Source organism: Microcaecilia unicolor, chromosome 11 (assembly GCF_901765095.1).
Source record: "Microcaecilia unicolor chromosome 11, aMicUni1.1, whole genome shotgun sequence".
Lineage (NCBI taxonomy): Eukaryota > Metazoa > Chordata > Amphibia > Gymnophiona > Siphonopidae > Microcaecilia > Microcaecilia unicolor.
This window is the reverse complement of record NC_044041.1, coordinates 177,933,655-177,951,371: the sequence shown is the minus strand read 5'-3', so window position 1 is coordinate 177,951,371 and position 17,717 is coordinate 177,933,655. Positions and strand designations below refer to the sequence as shown.

Sequence of the window (17,717 nt, the reverse complement as noted above, 5' to 3'; positions counted from 1 at the left end):
TGAACTTCCACTGTCTTTGTCCTTGCAAGGTACAATGGAAGCGTAAGTGAGGGGTGAGGAAATCAGAAGGATTGTTAAGAGGAGCAAAGTGAATGATGGAATATGGAGGGAGGGAGGAAAGTGAATGAGGGGATACGGGGAGAAATAGGAGTGAGATCAGAAGGGTGCAGTGGTGGGGGGGGGGGGGGGGGGGGAGAAAACAAGGGATTCAGAGGTGCTATGGACTTGAGTGGATCCCTCCTCCATTTCCCTTCTTGGAGATTCTCTCTTGTGTCCCAGATCCCTTCCCATTTCCTGTTCCCTAAGCTCCCGTGAAGAAGGAAAAAAAAAAAAAAAAAGACAAATTAACTGGTAACACAAAAATGTTAGAAAATGACTTTATTTTAAAAGTAAAATATTGTACATAATTTAATATGCAAATATATAGAAAATGACATTGATTCCCTCCCCCCCCCCCCCCCAGTTCAATTCATTTAAATGTTTATTGCTGCTAGAGGGAGATGGGAGAACAGGTCCGTGTCACATACATTGGATTGAATGCTATGGGGAAGGAACTTGTACTACAGACGTTGGGGAGAGGATCCTATGCTGATTTATAAAGTTTTCCTTACATACTTCGTTTTTGCTCGAAAAGATAAAATCACTGTTATCCCATCTCTGCACAGGATGAAGACTTGAAGTGGGTCGAAGAGAATATCCCGTCCTCCATGGCTGATGTGTAAGTCAAAGGGTTTCCATGGTTATTTTTGTTCCCTGGAAAAGAGGTGTAGAGCAGGTTTGGATGTTTGAAGGCACAGGCAAGCCATGTAGGATTACCCAAAATGGGGTTAGGTCCTTGGAGTTGTCTTTATACCACTGTTCTTTACTTTAGTCCTCAAGGGCTGCAAACAGGTCAGGTTTTCACGCTATCCCTAATGAGTATACTTAAGAGATTTGTATGAATTCCATCTCCATTGTAGGAAAAGCTTTTTGTGCATATTCAGTAGGGATAGTCTGAAAACTTGACCTGGTGGCGGTAAATATGTCATTTACACTGGGCCTTCCAAAACTCACCCCCCCCCCCCTTTGGCCAGCATCTCTGTCCCTCCTCCAGATGCAGTGTTTAAACACCCCCCCCCCCCCCAACCTCTTTGTCTGACATTTCAGTAGTGAGATCAGGAAGGGGGTGTGGCAGAGAGAACCTTGCAGTGCTGGCATAAGCAGTGGATATGTCGTTGCTGCAATAGACCTGGGGGGGGGAGGGGGGGGAAATGCTGGATCTTGGAGTGAGGCAGTTGACCTGTTTGTTTTGCTTTTCTTTTTTGGGGGGGGGGGGGGGGGTGGCCTACCTGTAGCTATGCTACAGGGTGGTGGACTAGGCGTGAAGACCAGGGCCTTGTGTCAGATTTACGCTGACCCGTATCCCTCTCTTTCTTTTCTACAGGGTTCTACCACCCTTGCTGGATTCAGATGAGGTAATTCCTGTTGTTCTATTCCCTGGTTGTTGGTGATCAGACCTGAGCGGTGGGTTACCTGCTTCTCTCTCTCTCTCTCTCTCTGTCCAGGAAATTGTCACGACTAAATTTGAGATGTCAAAAATGGAGTAAGAGCGGATAGCAGAAGCAAGAGTGATACTACCTTCTGGGGACTGGAGCTGTTGAGAGGCACAATGGCTGCAATCTGAATTTGTAGCAAGAATAATTCTGTACATATTTGTATATGGTTAAATAATTATTTTATTATTTTCAAGTTTCTAGCTCTTACAGATATTTTTTTTTTTAATGGGCTAAAAAGATAGAAATTTTCACGAACTGGAGAAAATGGAAGGTAGGTGGTGGGGGAAGTTATTTTTGTTCGCGAAACTGGTGGGGGGGGGCTTTCCAATTTAAGATTATGGTTGTGGCCTAATGGTTCCTCCCATTGCCCCAGCTTGTGCGTGTTTTTTTTTTCACTCTTTGCCTGTCGTCCTTCTGTGGAGGGAGATAAAGAGCAAACAGTGGTGGACACATGGGGTTTACTGTTGAAATGCCCTCTTCCATTATTAAATACCTTTCTAGTGTGTACTGTTGTCCCAAGAAAGGGTGTACAGTACTAAGCTAGCTGTTCCACTCTATAAAGTACCTACTTCTCTCAGCCAGTGGGTTTGTGCATCGCCTTGCTGTTTTTCTCTTGTCTGTGGTCTTCATGGACGCTGTTTTCGGCCTTTCCCCTCCTCCCCACCCCCATCTCATACTTCTGCAATTGAGGGCCAACTGCTACAATAGTCACCTGCAAATTACTTTCTTTTGGAGGGGCAGGGCCACTAGTGACCCCAAACGCAATAGTTGAAAAAGACCAAAAAAAAAAATATCAGTGGTAATGGAGAAGCCTAAATGTAGGTTCTACCCTCCTGTCCAGCAGTTTTTTTGTTTGGAGGGGAGACGAGATGGAATTGAAAGAACCAGTAGGTCTGTGTTCTTGATCTGAGGGAGTGTTACTGTGGCTGGCAGCTCCCATAAACCCACCATGGTGTTATTGACTACCAATCAAGGAAAAGGTCCATAAAAATGGAGAATGCAGGCCATTTCTGTACAGCACAAACTATGATTAGCAAAGGAATTAAGCCAGGACTGTTAAGAGTAGGGAAGGCTGCACACACTGAAGACTTTCCCCTATAATTATAAAAATTGGTTATTGCATCTTCCACTGGGCTGTAGGTGCTACCTTTGAGCCAGGTGTAATCTCAAGCAAAGCACTTCTATTAACAGGTTCAGTCCCTTCTGGAATGGATTGTTTAGGAGTGCAATCGTGCTAACCTTAAAACCTCCCATGGGCAAGGGAAAACTAATACTGAATTGCATTTGTGCAATAAATTAATGCTTTGACTATTCTATGATCATAGAACTGTTTTTGATTTGGGGGTGGGGGGGATTTTTATGTGAGTTGTAGAGCATGGGACTATGACAGTATTAACCTTTGGAAACAGTCAGCCACTATCACAAAGTTTGTATGAAACCATTGATAATAAATTGTTTGGTTATATGTCTGTAAGAATCCTTATCTCTTTTCTTCCCATGCTCTGGCCTCGCCTTATTCCAGTATAAACAGCCTCTAGCACCTTTCACTTTCCCCAGATGGTTATCTGGCAGGTTTTAGCCCCCACCGCTACACAGAGAACATTTGTGATTTGAACATAAATTGTGCAGTGAAAGAGCTTGCCTGGTTTGAAAATATGCAAAAGCAGATCCTCACTAAAGGTCCAGCCCCTTCTGCTTAAATTTACTCTTAGTACAAGTCACTATGATAACAGATTATAGACCATCCTGTATACGATCCATTGTGCTGTTTGTGAGTTAAGCACATTAAAGAAGTGTAAGAGACTATCCGTAATGGAAAGGGTTTAAAAATAAATCGGGGAGCAAACAGTGGCCTAAATTCCAGGGCGGGGGAAGAGAGAGACACACATCAGGGAAGTGTAGTCTCTGTGTCTAATTTCAGCAGTCGTGTTCTAACAATGCCTTTTTTTCTTCTGCTCTGTGCATTTTCATAGATCAGATTTCAAGAGATTGCCTTCTATTGCTGAATTCAGGCTTGTTGAAGGCAGGAGCCATAGACTTAAGAGAACGTTTGTTGCCAAGGGCGTTGCTGGTTCCTCTGTTAGAGGTGTCCTTCCTTGTAGAAGGCAGCTGCAGTGCCTATGAAGGCAGAGCTGTGCATTAGATCACATCGATGAGTCCATGAGCAGCAAAGCCTTAGCACTGCCACTACTTTGTGATGTGAAGTACAGACTTGAGGGTAAAGGATTATAGCTAGGCAACTAGGACTTGTGACCACCACATCTGCTCTCTTGCACTTAATTGAATTGGTCAGTAGTTCAACAGTGCAGAGGCTACCTCACTTTTTATAGCCTTGGTCCTTTCTCTTGTCCTGCCTTGCAGTGATGCCTCATTCAGTCCTTTTGCAGCCAGGCATGGGCACTTTATTAAGTACAATCAGCTATTGGGGAGAGGAGGATGACTAGTACAGGGCTGCACAGGAATTGGACTTCAGCCTAACTGCTCGTTATCTATGTATATAAATAAATGGTTTATTATATTTTGAAAGGTGCAATGTTTTTCTCATTATCTACAAGGAAAGTGGCATGAAGGGACCTCTGTTCATTTTCAGTACAGGTACAGCTACTCACCTCAAAGTACAAAACAGTCATAACTTAGCATCTAAAGATCACACCCTGGCCTATACCACCATCCCAAAAGACACAGTTTGAGCTTTGGTAAAGCTAATCCATCCACCACAGTAGTGAGAAGCAGTGGCGTACCAGGGGGGGGGGGGGGGGTCCACCCCAGGTGCACACCTCTGGGGGGGGGGGGGGGGCCACAGCGCACGCCTGTCAGCTGAGTTCGCTAACTTCGCTGCAGCTCCCTCTGCCCCAGAACAGGTTACTTCCTGTTCCGGGGCAGAGGGAGCTGCAGTGAACTCAGCTGACAGTGCACCTGGGGGGGGGAAGAGAGAGACGCATCGGCGATCCGCCCCAGGTGTCATGCCAGCTAGGATCGCCGCTGGGAAGGATTTTCCATCTTTAGTAAAGCAGAAAAAAGGGGGGGGGGGTGGAATACAGCACACTATTGCTCCTACAGACAGAATATTGCAGGTGGCATTCAGTACTGTAAGCTTGCTCAACACAAATGCAATAGTCCAGTTCTGATGCCCTTCATGCTAGGGGGCATGTGCCATTATTGAAGCCCCCTCTAGTGCAGTTATAGAGGAGGTGGACCATTTACATACTTCAGCATGAGGTGGAAAGACCAGGCATAGCGATTGGCTTTGTAGCAGGGAGTCTCCCGTAAGGACAGCAACAGAGCCACAACCAGCAAGACTAAGACCACCACCAGGGGGGCTAGGTTCCTCAGCCTCTTCAGTGGCAGCAGTTCCTCTTTCGTGATGGGGCTATAAAACAGAACAGTCTAGTGTCAAAGAGGTGATGCAGTAGCATGCATATCCATAAAGAACAAGGCAACTAGGTCAAGCCCTTAAATGCACACCTGATGCATGCACACATAGGTCTACACAGGCAGCAGCTCCCGCTTGTACCATAGTCTAAGCACAAAAAGAAACAAAAAAACTGTACTAGAACCTAGACTTACATTTGCATAGAAAGACCTGTTCAGAAGAGCATACCCCACCGACCCAACATAAAAATACCTGGTCACCTGTGACACAATGCAACCAAAGACCGTAACAGACATTACGTGACCCTTCTTCCCCCCAACTGTACCTACCATTCATGTACCTCATTCTGCCACAATATCACTTTGTATTCATTCATACCATAAGCGGCTAATGCCGTTAATGGTTATATGTAAGCCACATTGAGCTTGCAAAAGGTGGGAAAATGTGGGATACAAATAATGATATTTAAGCACAGACTGAAATCACCTAATTAGTGCTATTGTAAGACTTTTGTGCACATCATCATCATTCCAGTACACTTCCTCACTTTTTGTTAAATTAGGATCCATGAAGACAAGTTGAACCAAAACTAAGTGGCAGGTAGGTTTATACAGGAGCCTTGTTCCTAGGCACTGGTGTTCCATGAGGCTATATACTTGGTTGGCTCATGCCCAAAACCTGTTTTACATAAGAGTGCCCCCCCCCCCCCCCCCCCACACAAAAAAAAAAAAGGTGTCCACTAAAGGCAAGCTAACCATTGTACAAAGTTTAGTGCATTTTAGTGTAGCAGTTTCATCCCACCTGCCTGCAGCATTATGTTTGTACTTTTGGCCCCAAAGCAACTGCTGTAAACCTGGTTTTATACTAGTGCACGTGTGCCACTGAATGCTTTGCGTTAGGGAAAACAGGACCATCGGCTCCATGCATGAAGTAAGGCACAACCAGGCTGGATCTGGCTAGGAATGCTAACCCGCACGCCTTACTAACAGAAGTCCACAGATAGCCTTTCCTGTTCTCATTCCATTTGCAGAGGGTAGTGTCACTTTAAGAGCAGTTGTGTGTACACAGAGAGAGAGTAAATAGCTTCCTAGTGAACATAAAAGTCTTATAGACCAAAACCAAACAAACATTCTTGAGCAATAAACTTCTACTAGGCTATTACCTGTAACTGCACCAAGGATACAGGATATGCAGCTGGGAGCAGTCAGGATCCAACAATGGCTACCATAACTCATGACCCCAGCAGCGTAAGGGGGTAATAATTTTATGTGATGAACTATTTACACGCTCAAGTACATAAGTAATGCCACACTGGGAAAAGACCAATGGTCCATCGAGCCCAGCATCCTGTCCACGACAGCGGCCAATCCAGGCCAAGGGCACCTGGCAAGCTTCCCAAACGTACAAACATCCTATACATGTTATTCCTGGAATTGTGGATTTTTCCCAAGTCCATTTAGTAGCGGTTTATGGACTTGGCCTTTAGGAATCCGTGTAACCCCTTTTTAAACTCTGCCAAGCTAACCGCCTTCACCACATTCTCCGGCAACAAATTCCAGAGTTTAATTACACGTTGGGTGAAGAAACTTTTCTCTGTTTTAAATTTACTACACTAGTTTCATCGCATGCCCCCTAGACCTAGTATTTTTGGAAAGCGTGAACAGACGCTTCACATCCACCTGATCCACTCCACTCATTATTTTATATACCTCTATCATATCTCCCCTCAGCTGTCTCTTCTCCAAGCTGAAAAGTAGGTACTTGTAAAATAGCCCAGTGACATAGGAACTTAGAAGTATGTGTTATGGTTATGTAATGCCTGTTTTTATGTAGTATAATGTACACAGAGATGTGTTGTCATGTTATACCATATGTTTGAATGAATACATAGGCAACGCATGTGTACCTGCTCCAACCAGGTATGAAAGCCTACCAAAGAGGAGTGATAGGTAAATATTTAATGAAGAAAAGGCATATAGGGACAGAGCTTGTTATAAAATTAAGATGCAACCTATGCACCCTGATACAAAAATCACTTAGTGGGCAATTTTCAGAACAGCCCACAGCAGTGCAAAGTGCACCTGTACTTTTGAAAACACAAACAAAAGGGGAAAATCTGTTAATATTAACATACTAGTGGCTTTATTCTGTCTACAGGTTCATTTTGCATAAAACACAAATATGCACATTTGAAAATGCCATCAAGGCATATATGTTGCTCCCAGTACACACAGGGCATGTTGCCCACTAGTGAGGTTTAAGTGTGGACACTAGTGAGCCTGGTACATGCTTCAGCTGGATTAATGGGGGGCAGTTTCAGAAAGCCCAGGTACTTGGGTAAAATAGCTTTTTTTTTTTTTTTTTACGAGTTTCAAACACGAAAATATAGAACTACAGTTAGCTGCATCTTGGGTAAATGGCTTTTAAAAAGCACCCAAGTGAGATGCAGAGTGATAAACTGAAAGATGGTAACTTCAGGTTGAAATCGCTGGTCCTAAGGTGTCCTCCAACTTTCAGTACATCAAAAAAATAAAATCTTTCCTGACCCAATAGCTAATGTTAAAGATAATTACTTCAGCTGTTTTTACATTGATCATCAGACAGAACATGCCCCATACTTCTGCAAAATCTTGTCCACACGAAAAATAAAGCCAGTTTTACTCTTAAGTGTAAAAAAACTGTTGGCAAATACTGAGTTTTCTTTGCCTGGGGATTTTTGTGTGTGTGTGGCAGCAAGCCTCGGAAATGGAGTCATGCTTTTTCCATCACTCGAGACCTAGTGCATCATTTCCCAAACTGCGCACCATGGCACCCTGGTGCACTGCAGTGAACTCTCTAGGGTGCCGCGGCAAATCCCGATCTCCCATCCGAACCACTAGTGCAGACAGCAGCGACAGAAAAAAAAAAAAAAAAAAAAAGCAAGCACAAGGCTGGAGTAGCCTTCAAGCATGTGCTGTCAGTTATGCCGGTCCTCTACCCCCAGAACAGGAATTCAATGCAGTGGGAGCAGAGGACCTGCACAGCCGACAGCGCATGCCTGAAAGCTGTTGTGGTCCCACACTTTTTTTTTTTTTGTCACAGCCACTGGGGACAGGGAGCAGATGGCCTTCGGGACTCACAGAGGTGACTGCCAAGCAGGTTGGATGAAAACAGGAGACAGGACGAAGTCAAAAAGTTGAAGCCAATAGGTCATAGTAACATAGTAGATGACTGCAGAAAAAGACCTGCACGGTCCATCCAGTCTGCCCAACAAGATAAACTCACATGTGCTACTTTTTGTGTATACCTTACCTTGATTTGTACCTGTCCTTTTCTGGGCAAAGACCGTATAAGTCTGCCCAGCACTATCCTCGCCTCCCAACCACCAGCCCCGCCTCCCACCACCGGCTCTGGCACAGACCGTATAAGTCTGCCCAGCACCATCTCCACCTCCAAACCACCAGTCCCGCCTCCCACCACCAGCTCTGGCACAGACCGTATAAGTCTGCCCAGCACCATCTCCGTCTCCCGCCACCGGCTTTGCAACCCAATCTTGTCTAAGCTCCTTAGGATCCATTTCCCTTCCCAGTCAAAACAAAGCAAGTAAACCTATGAGCTGCTGCTGCATCCAAGTTCTTTATTGTTTGTAGCATTTCTTGTTCTCACTTATTTTTAAACATGCTAGTTTATGCAGCATACAGACGTAAAAAGAGGACGTATAATACAACTACTACTTAACATTTCTAAAGCGCTACTAGGGTTACGCAGCGCTGTACAGTTTAACATAGAAGGCCAGTCCCTGCTCAAGGAGCTTACAATCTAATGGACAAAATGTGCAGTCAGTCAAATTGGGGCAGTCTAGATTTCCTGAATAGGTATAAAGGTTAGGTGCCGAAGGCAACATTGAAGAGGTGGGCTTTGAGCAAGGATTTGAAGATGGGTAGGGAGGGGGCTTGGCGCAAGGGCTCAGGAAGTTTATTCCAAGCATAGGGTGAGGCGAGGCAGAAAGGGCGGAGCCTAGAGTTGGCGGTGGTGGAGAAGGGTACTGAGAGGAGGGATTTGTCCTGTGAGCGGAGGTTTCGGGCGGGAACGTAAGGGGAGATGAGGGTAGAGAGGTAATGAGGGGCTGCAGACAGAGTGACTGAATAACTTCATAGGTAGAGTAGTAATTTGTTATAAACCGTAATCAGTGTGTCATTTGGAGGGGCTGGTTGTAGGGACACCCTTGCACTGTTATATTTGTGCAGAGAAAAAGATGGAGACCTGGGTGGCCCGGGGGGGGGGGAGCGTGCTGCCAAAAATTGCTCGGACAGGAAGGATACCGTGAACTGAAAGTTTGGGATCCACTGCCTAGTGTATTATGGTCACAGCTCATTGGCTGGTAGTGATTGGTGTGATGGGGGGTGGGGTGCCACAAAAAAATTGCTCAGACACAAAGGGTGCTGTGAACTAATTAGCTGTTAGTGGTTGGTGTGATTAGCCGGCAGGAGCCAGTACCACAATCACTAACTTGTCATTGGCAAGGGTTAGTTTTTATTTATTTTAATAGTACTGATGAGCAGAGGTAAAAGTTCAATTAATTTTTTAATGTTTATCATTTTTGGACAATTTTCTCAGTTAATAGCAGATTTGGTATAATAAAAAAAGTGTTACAATTTTAATGCACAAAGATTTGTGCATCATTTATGCATAGAAAAATAGATTTATATGCATTTAAATTAAGGCACAGAAATGAATGTGCAGTAAGAGACACCAATGGATATCTATTCCAAAAACCATCAGTGTTGACGCTTCTTAACCAAGAAGAGCCAAAGACAGAGGCATGGCCATGGGGAGGGGAGGAGCACTTTTGGCTCAGGCCTCCTTCACAATGACTTGGGGGGGGGGGGGGGGGGGGGGGAATTCCACATCCCCGCCAGCTGACGAGATCCACTCCCCAAGCTGCTTCAGCAGTCTCCTCCTTCCCAGCCACCAATGCAGGCACTCTTCATGCACGCTAGCAAGGAGGCTGCCAACTTCACCTTCTGAGGCAGAACTGGGGCAGTTTGGGTAGCAGATCTCATCAACCAGCAGGGATTGGGCATCCTTGCCAGCAAAGGTAAGCTTAACAATGTGGTGGTGGTGGTGGTGGTGGTGGGGAGGAAATGCATTGCCCCCTCCCTCCCCAAAATAATCGAATGCTGGCTAGGCCCATGTGTTACTGTTAAGATGGAGACTAAATCTGGTTTTGAAGACAGCTCACTTGAAACACAACATCTTACCTTTTCTGAATGGCAATGGTAACTTCCTCTGTGCTTCTGGCCTTCCGTTTCCTCACTAACTTCTAAAAGAATTAAAGTGAGAAGGAAAGGATGAGGGTGTGACTCCCAATACCTGCCAAACTGTTCACACACCTTTTGTTTTGATTAAACACGGTCCATTTATTTCTTTAAAATTTTGCTCACACCTTTTCAGGAGTAGCTCAAGGTGAATTATATTCAGGTACACTGGGTATTTGTCCTTGGAGGGCTCACAATTAAGTTTGTACCCCAGGCAATGGAGGGTTAAGTGACTTGCCCGAGATCACAAGGAGCAGCAGCGGCATTTGAACCAGCCATCTCTGGATGTCAAGACCAGTGCTCTAACGACTAGGCTACTGCTCCGCTGCACATTTTTGGAGTTTGGATATATGACAGATAGCTGGCCTGGACTATCATGAATCTTCTGATGGAGGATGACTATGGTGCAGGGGTGTAGCCAGACTTCAGCGGGAGGGGGGGGTCCAGAGCCCGAGGTGAGGGGGCACATTTTAGCCCCCCCCCCAACTTTACCACCCCCCCCCCCATGCCGATGACCCTCTTGGTCCCCCAACCCACCATCGTCTACCTTTGCTGGCAGAGGACCCCAACCCCCGCCAGCCGAGGTCTTCTTCTTCCCAATCCCGCGCAAGGCTTTGTTCTAGGACGGCAGACTAGAACGCAGCCTTGCACGGGATTGGGAAGAAGAGGACCTCGGCTGGTGGGGGTTGGGGTCCCCCACCAGCAAAGGTAGGCGACGGCGGGAGGGGGGTCCAGGGGCAAATCTAGGAGGGCCCAGGCCCCTGTGGCCCCATATTGGTTACGCCACTGCTACGGTGATATTCCCTAGCCACCACTAATTGGCTAACTTGTCATTACTAGGTAAACATGAAGGAAAAGACACACTTAGTGCAAAGCTCTAAAGGAAGGAAGGAGCCTTAAGGAAAGAGGGGGGAAGCGACAGCCCACGAGCTTCAATCCAGAGGACTCTAACCTCTGGAGCTCTGTGGTTGTCAAGTCTTGATTTTTCTATCCGAGTGGGATCACAAGTCCACTGCCTCCATTGTATGCAAATTTTTCATGCTGGTAAAGAGGTACTGCAGGAAGGACTAGATTTTGGAAACACTGCCCTACAGCAAAAAGTGTAGCATGGCAGGGAATAATTTACTGACCCGTTTTGCCCTTGATGTTGGTACCGACTGCCTTGGGCATGAGCTTTTTCTTTTGTCCCAGTAACTATCACTGCTCTTTGGCACGGTCTGTGCAAGGGCAGACTGCGTTTCCTCTGGAGAAGCAGGACAGCAGCAATCTGGTTGCGTAGATCCCTGCTGAGGAGAGGAGAGAAGCGTTAAGAGAGTCCATGTTTGTGAACAGGGACGAAACAAGGGGGCTACTCATGATTATTATTATTTTTGTTTTTAATGCTTCTATTCAAAGAATATCTGACCTGTGGAATGTCGAACTGTGGCCTCAGCACTTCCTGTCTGTGCTCAGACTGTGTCTGCCCCAGCCAACTTTCAATCCGTTCCTGGTCAAAGGTGAAATGTTCTGCCTGGCAGCAGGTCCCAGTCCTTGCCACTGGCTCATCAGGGATGTTTTGACTGTGTTCATTCCTGTGAGGATCCAAAGGACCTGTGGTGTGTAGAGAAAGACAGTCGGGATTAGCCACAAGCTTCCTCCTTCCCTGCTAGAGTCAGTGGCTACCTGAGCTCTGGAAAATGCATGTGAAAAGGCAGACATACCCACAGGGAAGCAAGGGATAGTCTCCCTACTGCTGGTCCGTAGCCCACAATCAGACCTTTCATCACAGATTTCCACAGAGTCCAGCGGTACCTGCCAAGCACAAAACCATCTTCATGCAAGTCAGCTCATCTCTATAGTCTGAGCACTGTCCTTCCTCACTGAAACTTCCTAGACCTGACTAGGCCAATACAGTGACAGCCTGTGAAGATTACTACTACTACTACTACTACTACTACTTAGCATTTCTATAGCGCTAAAGATTAGTATCACAATTTGGCCTTGTATTACCTGCCCAGTATTTATCTCATGACAAGTTACTTGTATGTGAAAGTATTTTCCTGACACCAGAGATATTGCCTAAGTGATTTGCTTTAGGTAAAAAGAGAACAAAAGTGGGATTTGAACCCTGGGTTCTCTGGTTGTCAGCCCACTGTTCTAACCATTAAGCTACTCCTCCCCCCACCCCCACTTCACACACTTAAGTACATAAGTATTGCTAGACTGGGACAGACCGAAGGTCCATCAAGCCCAGCATCCTGTTTACAACAGTGGCCAATCCAGATCACAAGTACAAGATCCCAAAAAAGTACAGTACATTTTATGCTGCTTATCCTAGAAATAAAGCAGTGGATTTTCTCCAAGTCCAATAATGGTCTACAGACTTTTCCTTTAGGAAGCCATCCAACCCTTTTTTAAACCCCGCTAAGATAACTGCTTTTACCACATTCTCTGGCAAACAAATTCCAGAGTTTAATTACATGTTGAGTGGAGAAAATATTTCTCCAATTCATTTTAAATTTACTACTTTGTAGCTTCTTTGCATGCCCCCTAGGCCTAGTATTTTTGGAAAGAGTAAACAAGTGATTCACATCGACCTGTTCCACTCCACTCATTTTATAGACCTCTATCATATCTCCCCTCAGCTGTATTTTCTCCAAGCTGAACAGCCCTAGCTGCTTTAGTCTTTCCTCAAAGGGAAGTCGTCCCATCCCCTTTATCATTTTCGTCGCCCTTCCCTGTACCTTTTCTGATTCCACTGCATCTTTTTTGAGATTTGATGCACTGACGTTTGGTGGGCACAAAACAGTACAGATATTGATCCTGCCTCTAAATTCATCTCTTTAGTCTACACTGCTGCGAGTGCCCGTTTCCAAAGCAGAGGGGACTATGGCCCGCTTATGGCAATAGCCCTGGTCTCAGATTACCACTGGCTCAGCTGGCTTACCTGATCCCAGTCTGAAAATTGGGTATCCAGAGGTCCCCGATGCTCTCTTATTTAGCCCCTTCCCTCACCTGGAGCTCTAGTTCAGCATCTGCCTTGGATCTGGTGCATACAGGAGAAGTAAAATGCCGCCGACAGTGGCTGGGCCTCTGCAGAGAGATTTCTTCCCAATACCCTATCCCCGATCTACCTGGAAAGGAAATGGGGGGATGACTTTCAGATCTTAGAGACAAGCACAGAGCCTCACAGGAGCGTTTAATACCTGTGCCGTTGCTGAAGTATGAAGAATCGTCTTCATCATGAGAGGTGGAGCCTCCAATATCCACAGAAGGATCCCACTCTAAATCCACACTGCCTGACCTCAGCTTGGGGTCCTTAAGTCCAGGTTGAGGGCTGCTACAAAGGCCCTTGCTGAAAAGCACATTAGCTTCAGTCCACCTTCTCTCCTGTTTTTCATCTTCTTCCAGATCAGATGAACAGCCGGACTCTAAGTCCGAGTCTTTATCAGACAGATGCTCATCTTCAAATACCTGCCAGAGAGACAACAGACCAGTTAGCCTTCCACATACCCAGTGATCCCAGCATAGATTCTCAGGAACCATACAGATAAATGTCTTGTTTCAACTTAATATACTACTTTACATCAGGGGCGTATCTGAGGTTCAGCGGTAGGGGGGGCAGGGGCTAGAGTGAGGGGGCACATTATAGCCCCCCCGCCACCGTCCCCCCAACCGCCGTCAACCCTCCCCCCCACCTACCGCTGTCACCTACCCCCGCCGAGGTCCGCTTCCTCCTGCCGGTGCTTAAAATTATTATTTCAGCTGGCGGGGGACGTGCAGAACGTCAACGTGCTGCGACGTCAGACTCCGTCCGAAACTGGAAGGGATGCAGCTTTCACAGCACGAGGATGAAGAACTTAAAACAAGACCTCGGCTGAGCTGGCGGGGGTTGGGGTCCCCCGCCAGCTGAAATAATATTTTTAAGCACCGGCAGGAGGAAGCGGACCTTGGCGGGGGAAGGGTTGACGGCGGTAGGGGGGTCCAGGGCAAAATCTGCGGGGGCCCAGGCCCCTGTGGCCCCACACAGATACGCCCCTGCTTTACATTTAAAAACAAAACCCAAATACAAACAAAAGTGATTAATACAAATGTCATAATTCATGACCCAAACAAAAACATACCTGAGATGACAAAATCAAAACAAATTACACTATATGAAAAACAAAACAAAACAAAATACAACCATATCCAGTATAAGCCAGTATTCATCTGGTATGGATCCAGAAGAACAGAGAATTAATTAGGAAGTGTTTGCATTAAAAACAAGTTTAAATGTTTACAAAACAGTGACCAATCTGTAGTGTTCTACACATCTGATGGCAAAGTATTGCACACAAACTCAGTATCTTTGGAACTCAGAATAGAACAAAATGATTTACAGATCATATTGTGATGAAAGTGCAGCTCTTTCAGCAGTCCTTGTAAGCGATTACGGGATCTGGCTGTTACAATGATGGGAAGGTAGATCTTATAAAAAACTGGTGTTTATTTTGAATGGATTTCATAATAAGTATTAATGTCTTAATGTGTAATCCCCTAGACATTACATTACAGGAAAATAGATATGGCAGCTAAAGGATGTTTTTTTTTTCCTAGTGATTGCAAGCCTTAACACTGCCATAGAAGCAGTGGCGTTCCGAGGGGCGCCGACACCCGGGGCGGATCGCCGAAGCGCCCTGCCCCGCCCTGGCAAAGGGACACCCCCCACCCCGGTGAAAGAACCCCCCCCCCTCCCGGGTGCACGCCGGTCAGCATCGTTCGTTTCCATGCTCCCTTTGCCCCGGAACAGGTTACTTCCTGTTCCGGGGCAGAGGGAGCATGGAAACTGACGCTGACCGGCGCGCAGCACCCCCCCCCCCAGCGGCGTGCACCCGGGGCGGACCGCCCCCACCGCCCCCCCCCCCTTGGTACGCCACTGCATAGAAGGGACAATGAACAGAACGTTTGAGACAGGAAAGCTAGCTTGGTTTCACAGATCGACTGGGCTCAAGGCTCGATGGTGTACAGATAACAAGGAATGGTGTGTTCAAGTGTGTACATATAAAGCCTGTGCTCCTTACCAGCCTGATGCTGATAAGCCGGCGTTGGAAGCAAGAGACTCGGTTGAAGACCTCCTGGCAGTAGCAGCTGACCTCCTGCAGCTCCTCCTCCAGGCGCACCGCGTCTTGGGGCTCGCTTCTCTGAATCAGTCGTTCCCCAAGCACCAGGAGCCAATCCATCTGCTCGGCACTAGATTGGACATGCTGCTGGAAAGTCTGGAACCCAAAACCATCAGTGAGGGATGAATCACCCGTGACCCAAAGAGCCACCCTCCCCAGCCTCAGGAGCCCTGCAGAGTCACCTGAAGTTCTTGCATCTTCTGCAGAGTGTTGCCATTTGAGAAATGTTGGACGTCTGTAAGACGAAGGTCTATCTCGGTCAGACACATCTTGATGTTCTCCCGCTCATACTCAAACTCTTCTCGCTGGCTTATAAAGTACTGGCAGTGGAACAGGAGAGAATAAAAAGTGGTGAGGGCTATAGGAAGAGAAGCCTCTAACCGTCCCCTCCTTATATGCACAAAGTGCTAAGGGCATGCTTTGGTCTCCTTGAGCAGTTAACAGGGCCACCGAGAGGGGGGGGGGGGGGGACAAAATTCCCCAGGCCCGGGCCTCCAAGGGGGGCCCGGCGCCGCAGTCCCACCTGCCCTCCATCGTCGACCGTCTGCCACCGGGCCGGGCCCCCTCCATTGAAATCACAGCGCCTCTCACCTCCATGTGAAAGCGCTGCAGACAGCAGGGCAGCAGATCACCTCCCTTCGGGCCTCCTTCCCTCCCTGTGTCCCGCCCTCGTCTGACGTAACTTCCGTGAGGGCGGAACACAAGGAGGGAAGGAGGCCCGAAGGGATGCGATCTGCTGCCTGCAGCGCTTTCACACGGAGGTGAGAGGCGCTGTGATTTCAATGCAGGGGGCCTGGCCCGGTGGCGGGTGGAGAGGAGGCCTTGCCCTGGCCCCGGCCCAGTCTCTCGGCGGCCCTGGCAGTTAAGCTACAGTTCATTTGTTTTATGTCTTTCAAGATTTGATTTCAAGCTGGCCAGTTTAATGCCTCAGTAGCAGTGCTACGCACTGCCATGTGGAAGGTGCCCGGTTCAACCCCTCCCTTGGTTGGCTGGTACTAGGATACTGCAGAGGCAGTGTTCAGTCCCTGGAGGGGAGCAGGAGCAGTGTTAAGCAGGGCCGTGCCAACACAGTAAGCGAAGTAAGCATGGCAGGAGGGCGCCCCGCCGCACCATGCTTACCTCGCCCTCTTCTCCCCAGATCCTTTTCCTTTTTTTTTTTTGTTTAAATTTACCTCTGTCTGGCGGCAGCGTAGCGTTAGTGAGAAGGAGGCGGCACTCCCCCGCCCCGACGTGTCAGTCTTCCCTTCGCTCAGTTCCGCCTTCTTCTGACATCAGAAATGACGTCAGAAGAAGGCGGGAACTGAGCGAAGGGAAGACTGACATATCAGGGCGGGGGGAGCGCCGCCTCCTTCTCACTAATGCTACGCTGCCGCCGGACAGAGGTAAATTTAACCAAAAAGAAAAGGATCTGGGGAGAAGAGGGCGGGTAGTGTAGCGATCGTTTTCGGGGGGGGGGGGGGTGGCGGGTAGTGTAGCGATAGTTTTTGGGGGGGCGGCAGGTAGTGTAGTGATCGTTTTCGGGGGGGGAGGCGGGCGCGGGGCCAACTGCAGGGGGGCGCCGGAGACCCTAGGCACGGCCCTGGTGTTAAGGATTATGTTTCAGCCCTAGTCCAGACCTGTAACTGCAGGGTTCCAGAAGCCCTGGTGAGTGGCTCCTGGTCCACTGTTGTCACTGCAAAGGGAAGAAGACTAGATATATTATGGAGGGGGTTAATATAAAATAAGGAGAGGGAGGGGAGAATCCCCAGTTATTTGCAAATGAATGCTGATGGTGCTAAGAGCTGTTTAGCAGGAGCCTGGAGGAGGGTGAAGGGGGGAGGGGGGAAGGAGAACCTGCTCTGTTTACAACAACAACAAAAAAAAAAGTATCAAACATATAAACGGCGAGTGACCGTACTCACTCGCAAATGCGCAGTAGAGACTTCCCTCTCTGCCCCGCCCCCACTTCAATACGTGATGATGGGGGCGGGACAGAGAGAGAAGTCTCTACTGGCATGCTGCAGACGTTGGAACCGCTCCCCCTCCCCCGGAGTCGCGGCCGCCCCTCCATCTGGCCCGAGCACTGTGAACTTACATCAGCACGCAGCAGCAGGCACATCAGCAAAGCTGTCGTCGGGTCGGGCTTCCTTCTCTGCCTGTGTCCCGCCCTCGTGTGACGTCACACAAGGGCGGGACACAGGCAGAGAAGGAAGCCCGCCCCGACGGCAGCTTTGCTGATGTGCCTGCTGCTGCGTGCTGATGTAAGTTTACAGTGCTGCTCGGGCCGGGTGGAGGGGCTGCGGCTCGGAACCCCCCCCCCCCCCCCATTCCAAAAGTAGCCCGTTTTCACGGGCTCAACGGCTAGTTAGAGTATATACAAAATGTGGATGGG

The 17,717-nt window shown here is 47.8% G+C and overlaps 2 protein-coding genes across 6 annotated transcripts in view; one reads left to right on the top strand and one right to left on the bottom strand.

Annotated features, from left to right (window-relative positions):
* LOC115481141 (transmembrane protein 87A-like) overlaps nucleotides 1-3,004 on the top strand; it is a 53,804-nt gene extending 50,800 nt beyond the window's left edge. For both annotated transcript variants that reach the window (XM_030220184.1, XM_030220183.1), the window contains exons 20-22: nucleotides 666-718; nucleotides 1,424-1,454; nucleotides 1,545-3,004. In XM_030220184.1, coding sequence (XP_030076044.1) covers nucleotides 666-718; nucleotides 1,424-1,454; nucleotides 1,545-1,586 — 126 coding nt within the window. In that variant the 3' untranslated portion in view covers nucleotides 1,587-3,004. The remainder of the gene's footprint in view (nucleotides 1-665; nucleotides 719-1,423; nucleotides 1,455-1,544) is intronic.
* LOC115481140 (nesprin-2-like) overlaps nucleotides 665-17,717 on the bottom strand; it is a 32,722-nt gene continuing 15,669 nt past the window's right edge. For 2 of the 4 annotated variants that reach the window (XM_030220179.1, XM_030220180.1), the window contains exons 5-13: nucleotides 15,529-15,666; nucleotides 15,248-15,442; nucleotides 13,391-13,658; nucleotides 13,200-13,318; nucleotides 11,906-11,996; nucleotides 11,611-11,795; nucleotides 11,336-11,491; nucleotides 10,149-10,210; nucleotides 4,478-4,905 (exon numbers count right to left, since the gene is read on the bottom strand). In XM_030220179.1, coding sequence (XP_030076039.1) covers nucleotides 4,716-4,905; nucleotides 10,149-10,210; nucleotides 11,336-11,491; nucleotides 11,611-11,795; nucleotides 11,906-11,996; nucleotides 13,200-13,318; nucleotides 13,391-13,658; nucleotides 15,248-15,442; nucleotides 15,529-15,666 — 1,404 coding nt within the window. In that variant the 3' untranslated portion in view covers nucleotides 4,478-4,715. Of the gene's footprint in view, nucleotides 754-4,477; nucleotides 4,906-10,148; nucleotides 10,211-11,335; nucleotides 11,492-11,610; nucleotides 11,796-11,905; nucleotides 11,997-13,199; nucleotides 13,319-13,390; nucleotides 13,659-15,247; nucleotides 15,443-15,528; nucleotides 15,667-17,717 lie in introns of those variants that run through there. The other 2 variants (XM_030220182.1, XM_030220181.1) reach the window with 2 other exon arrangements.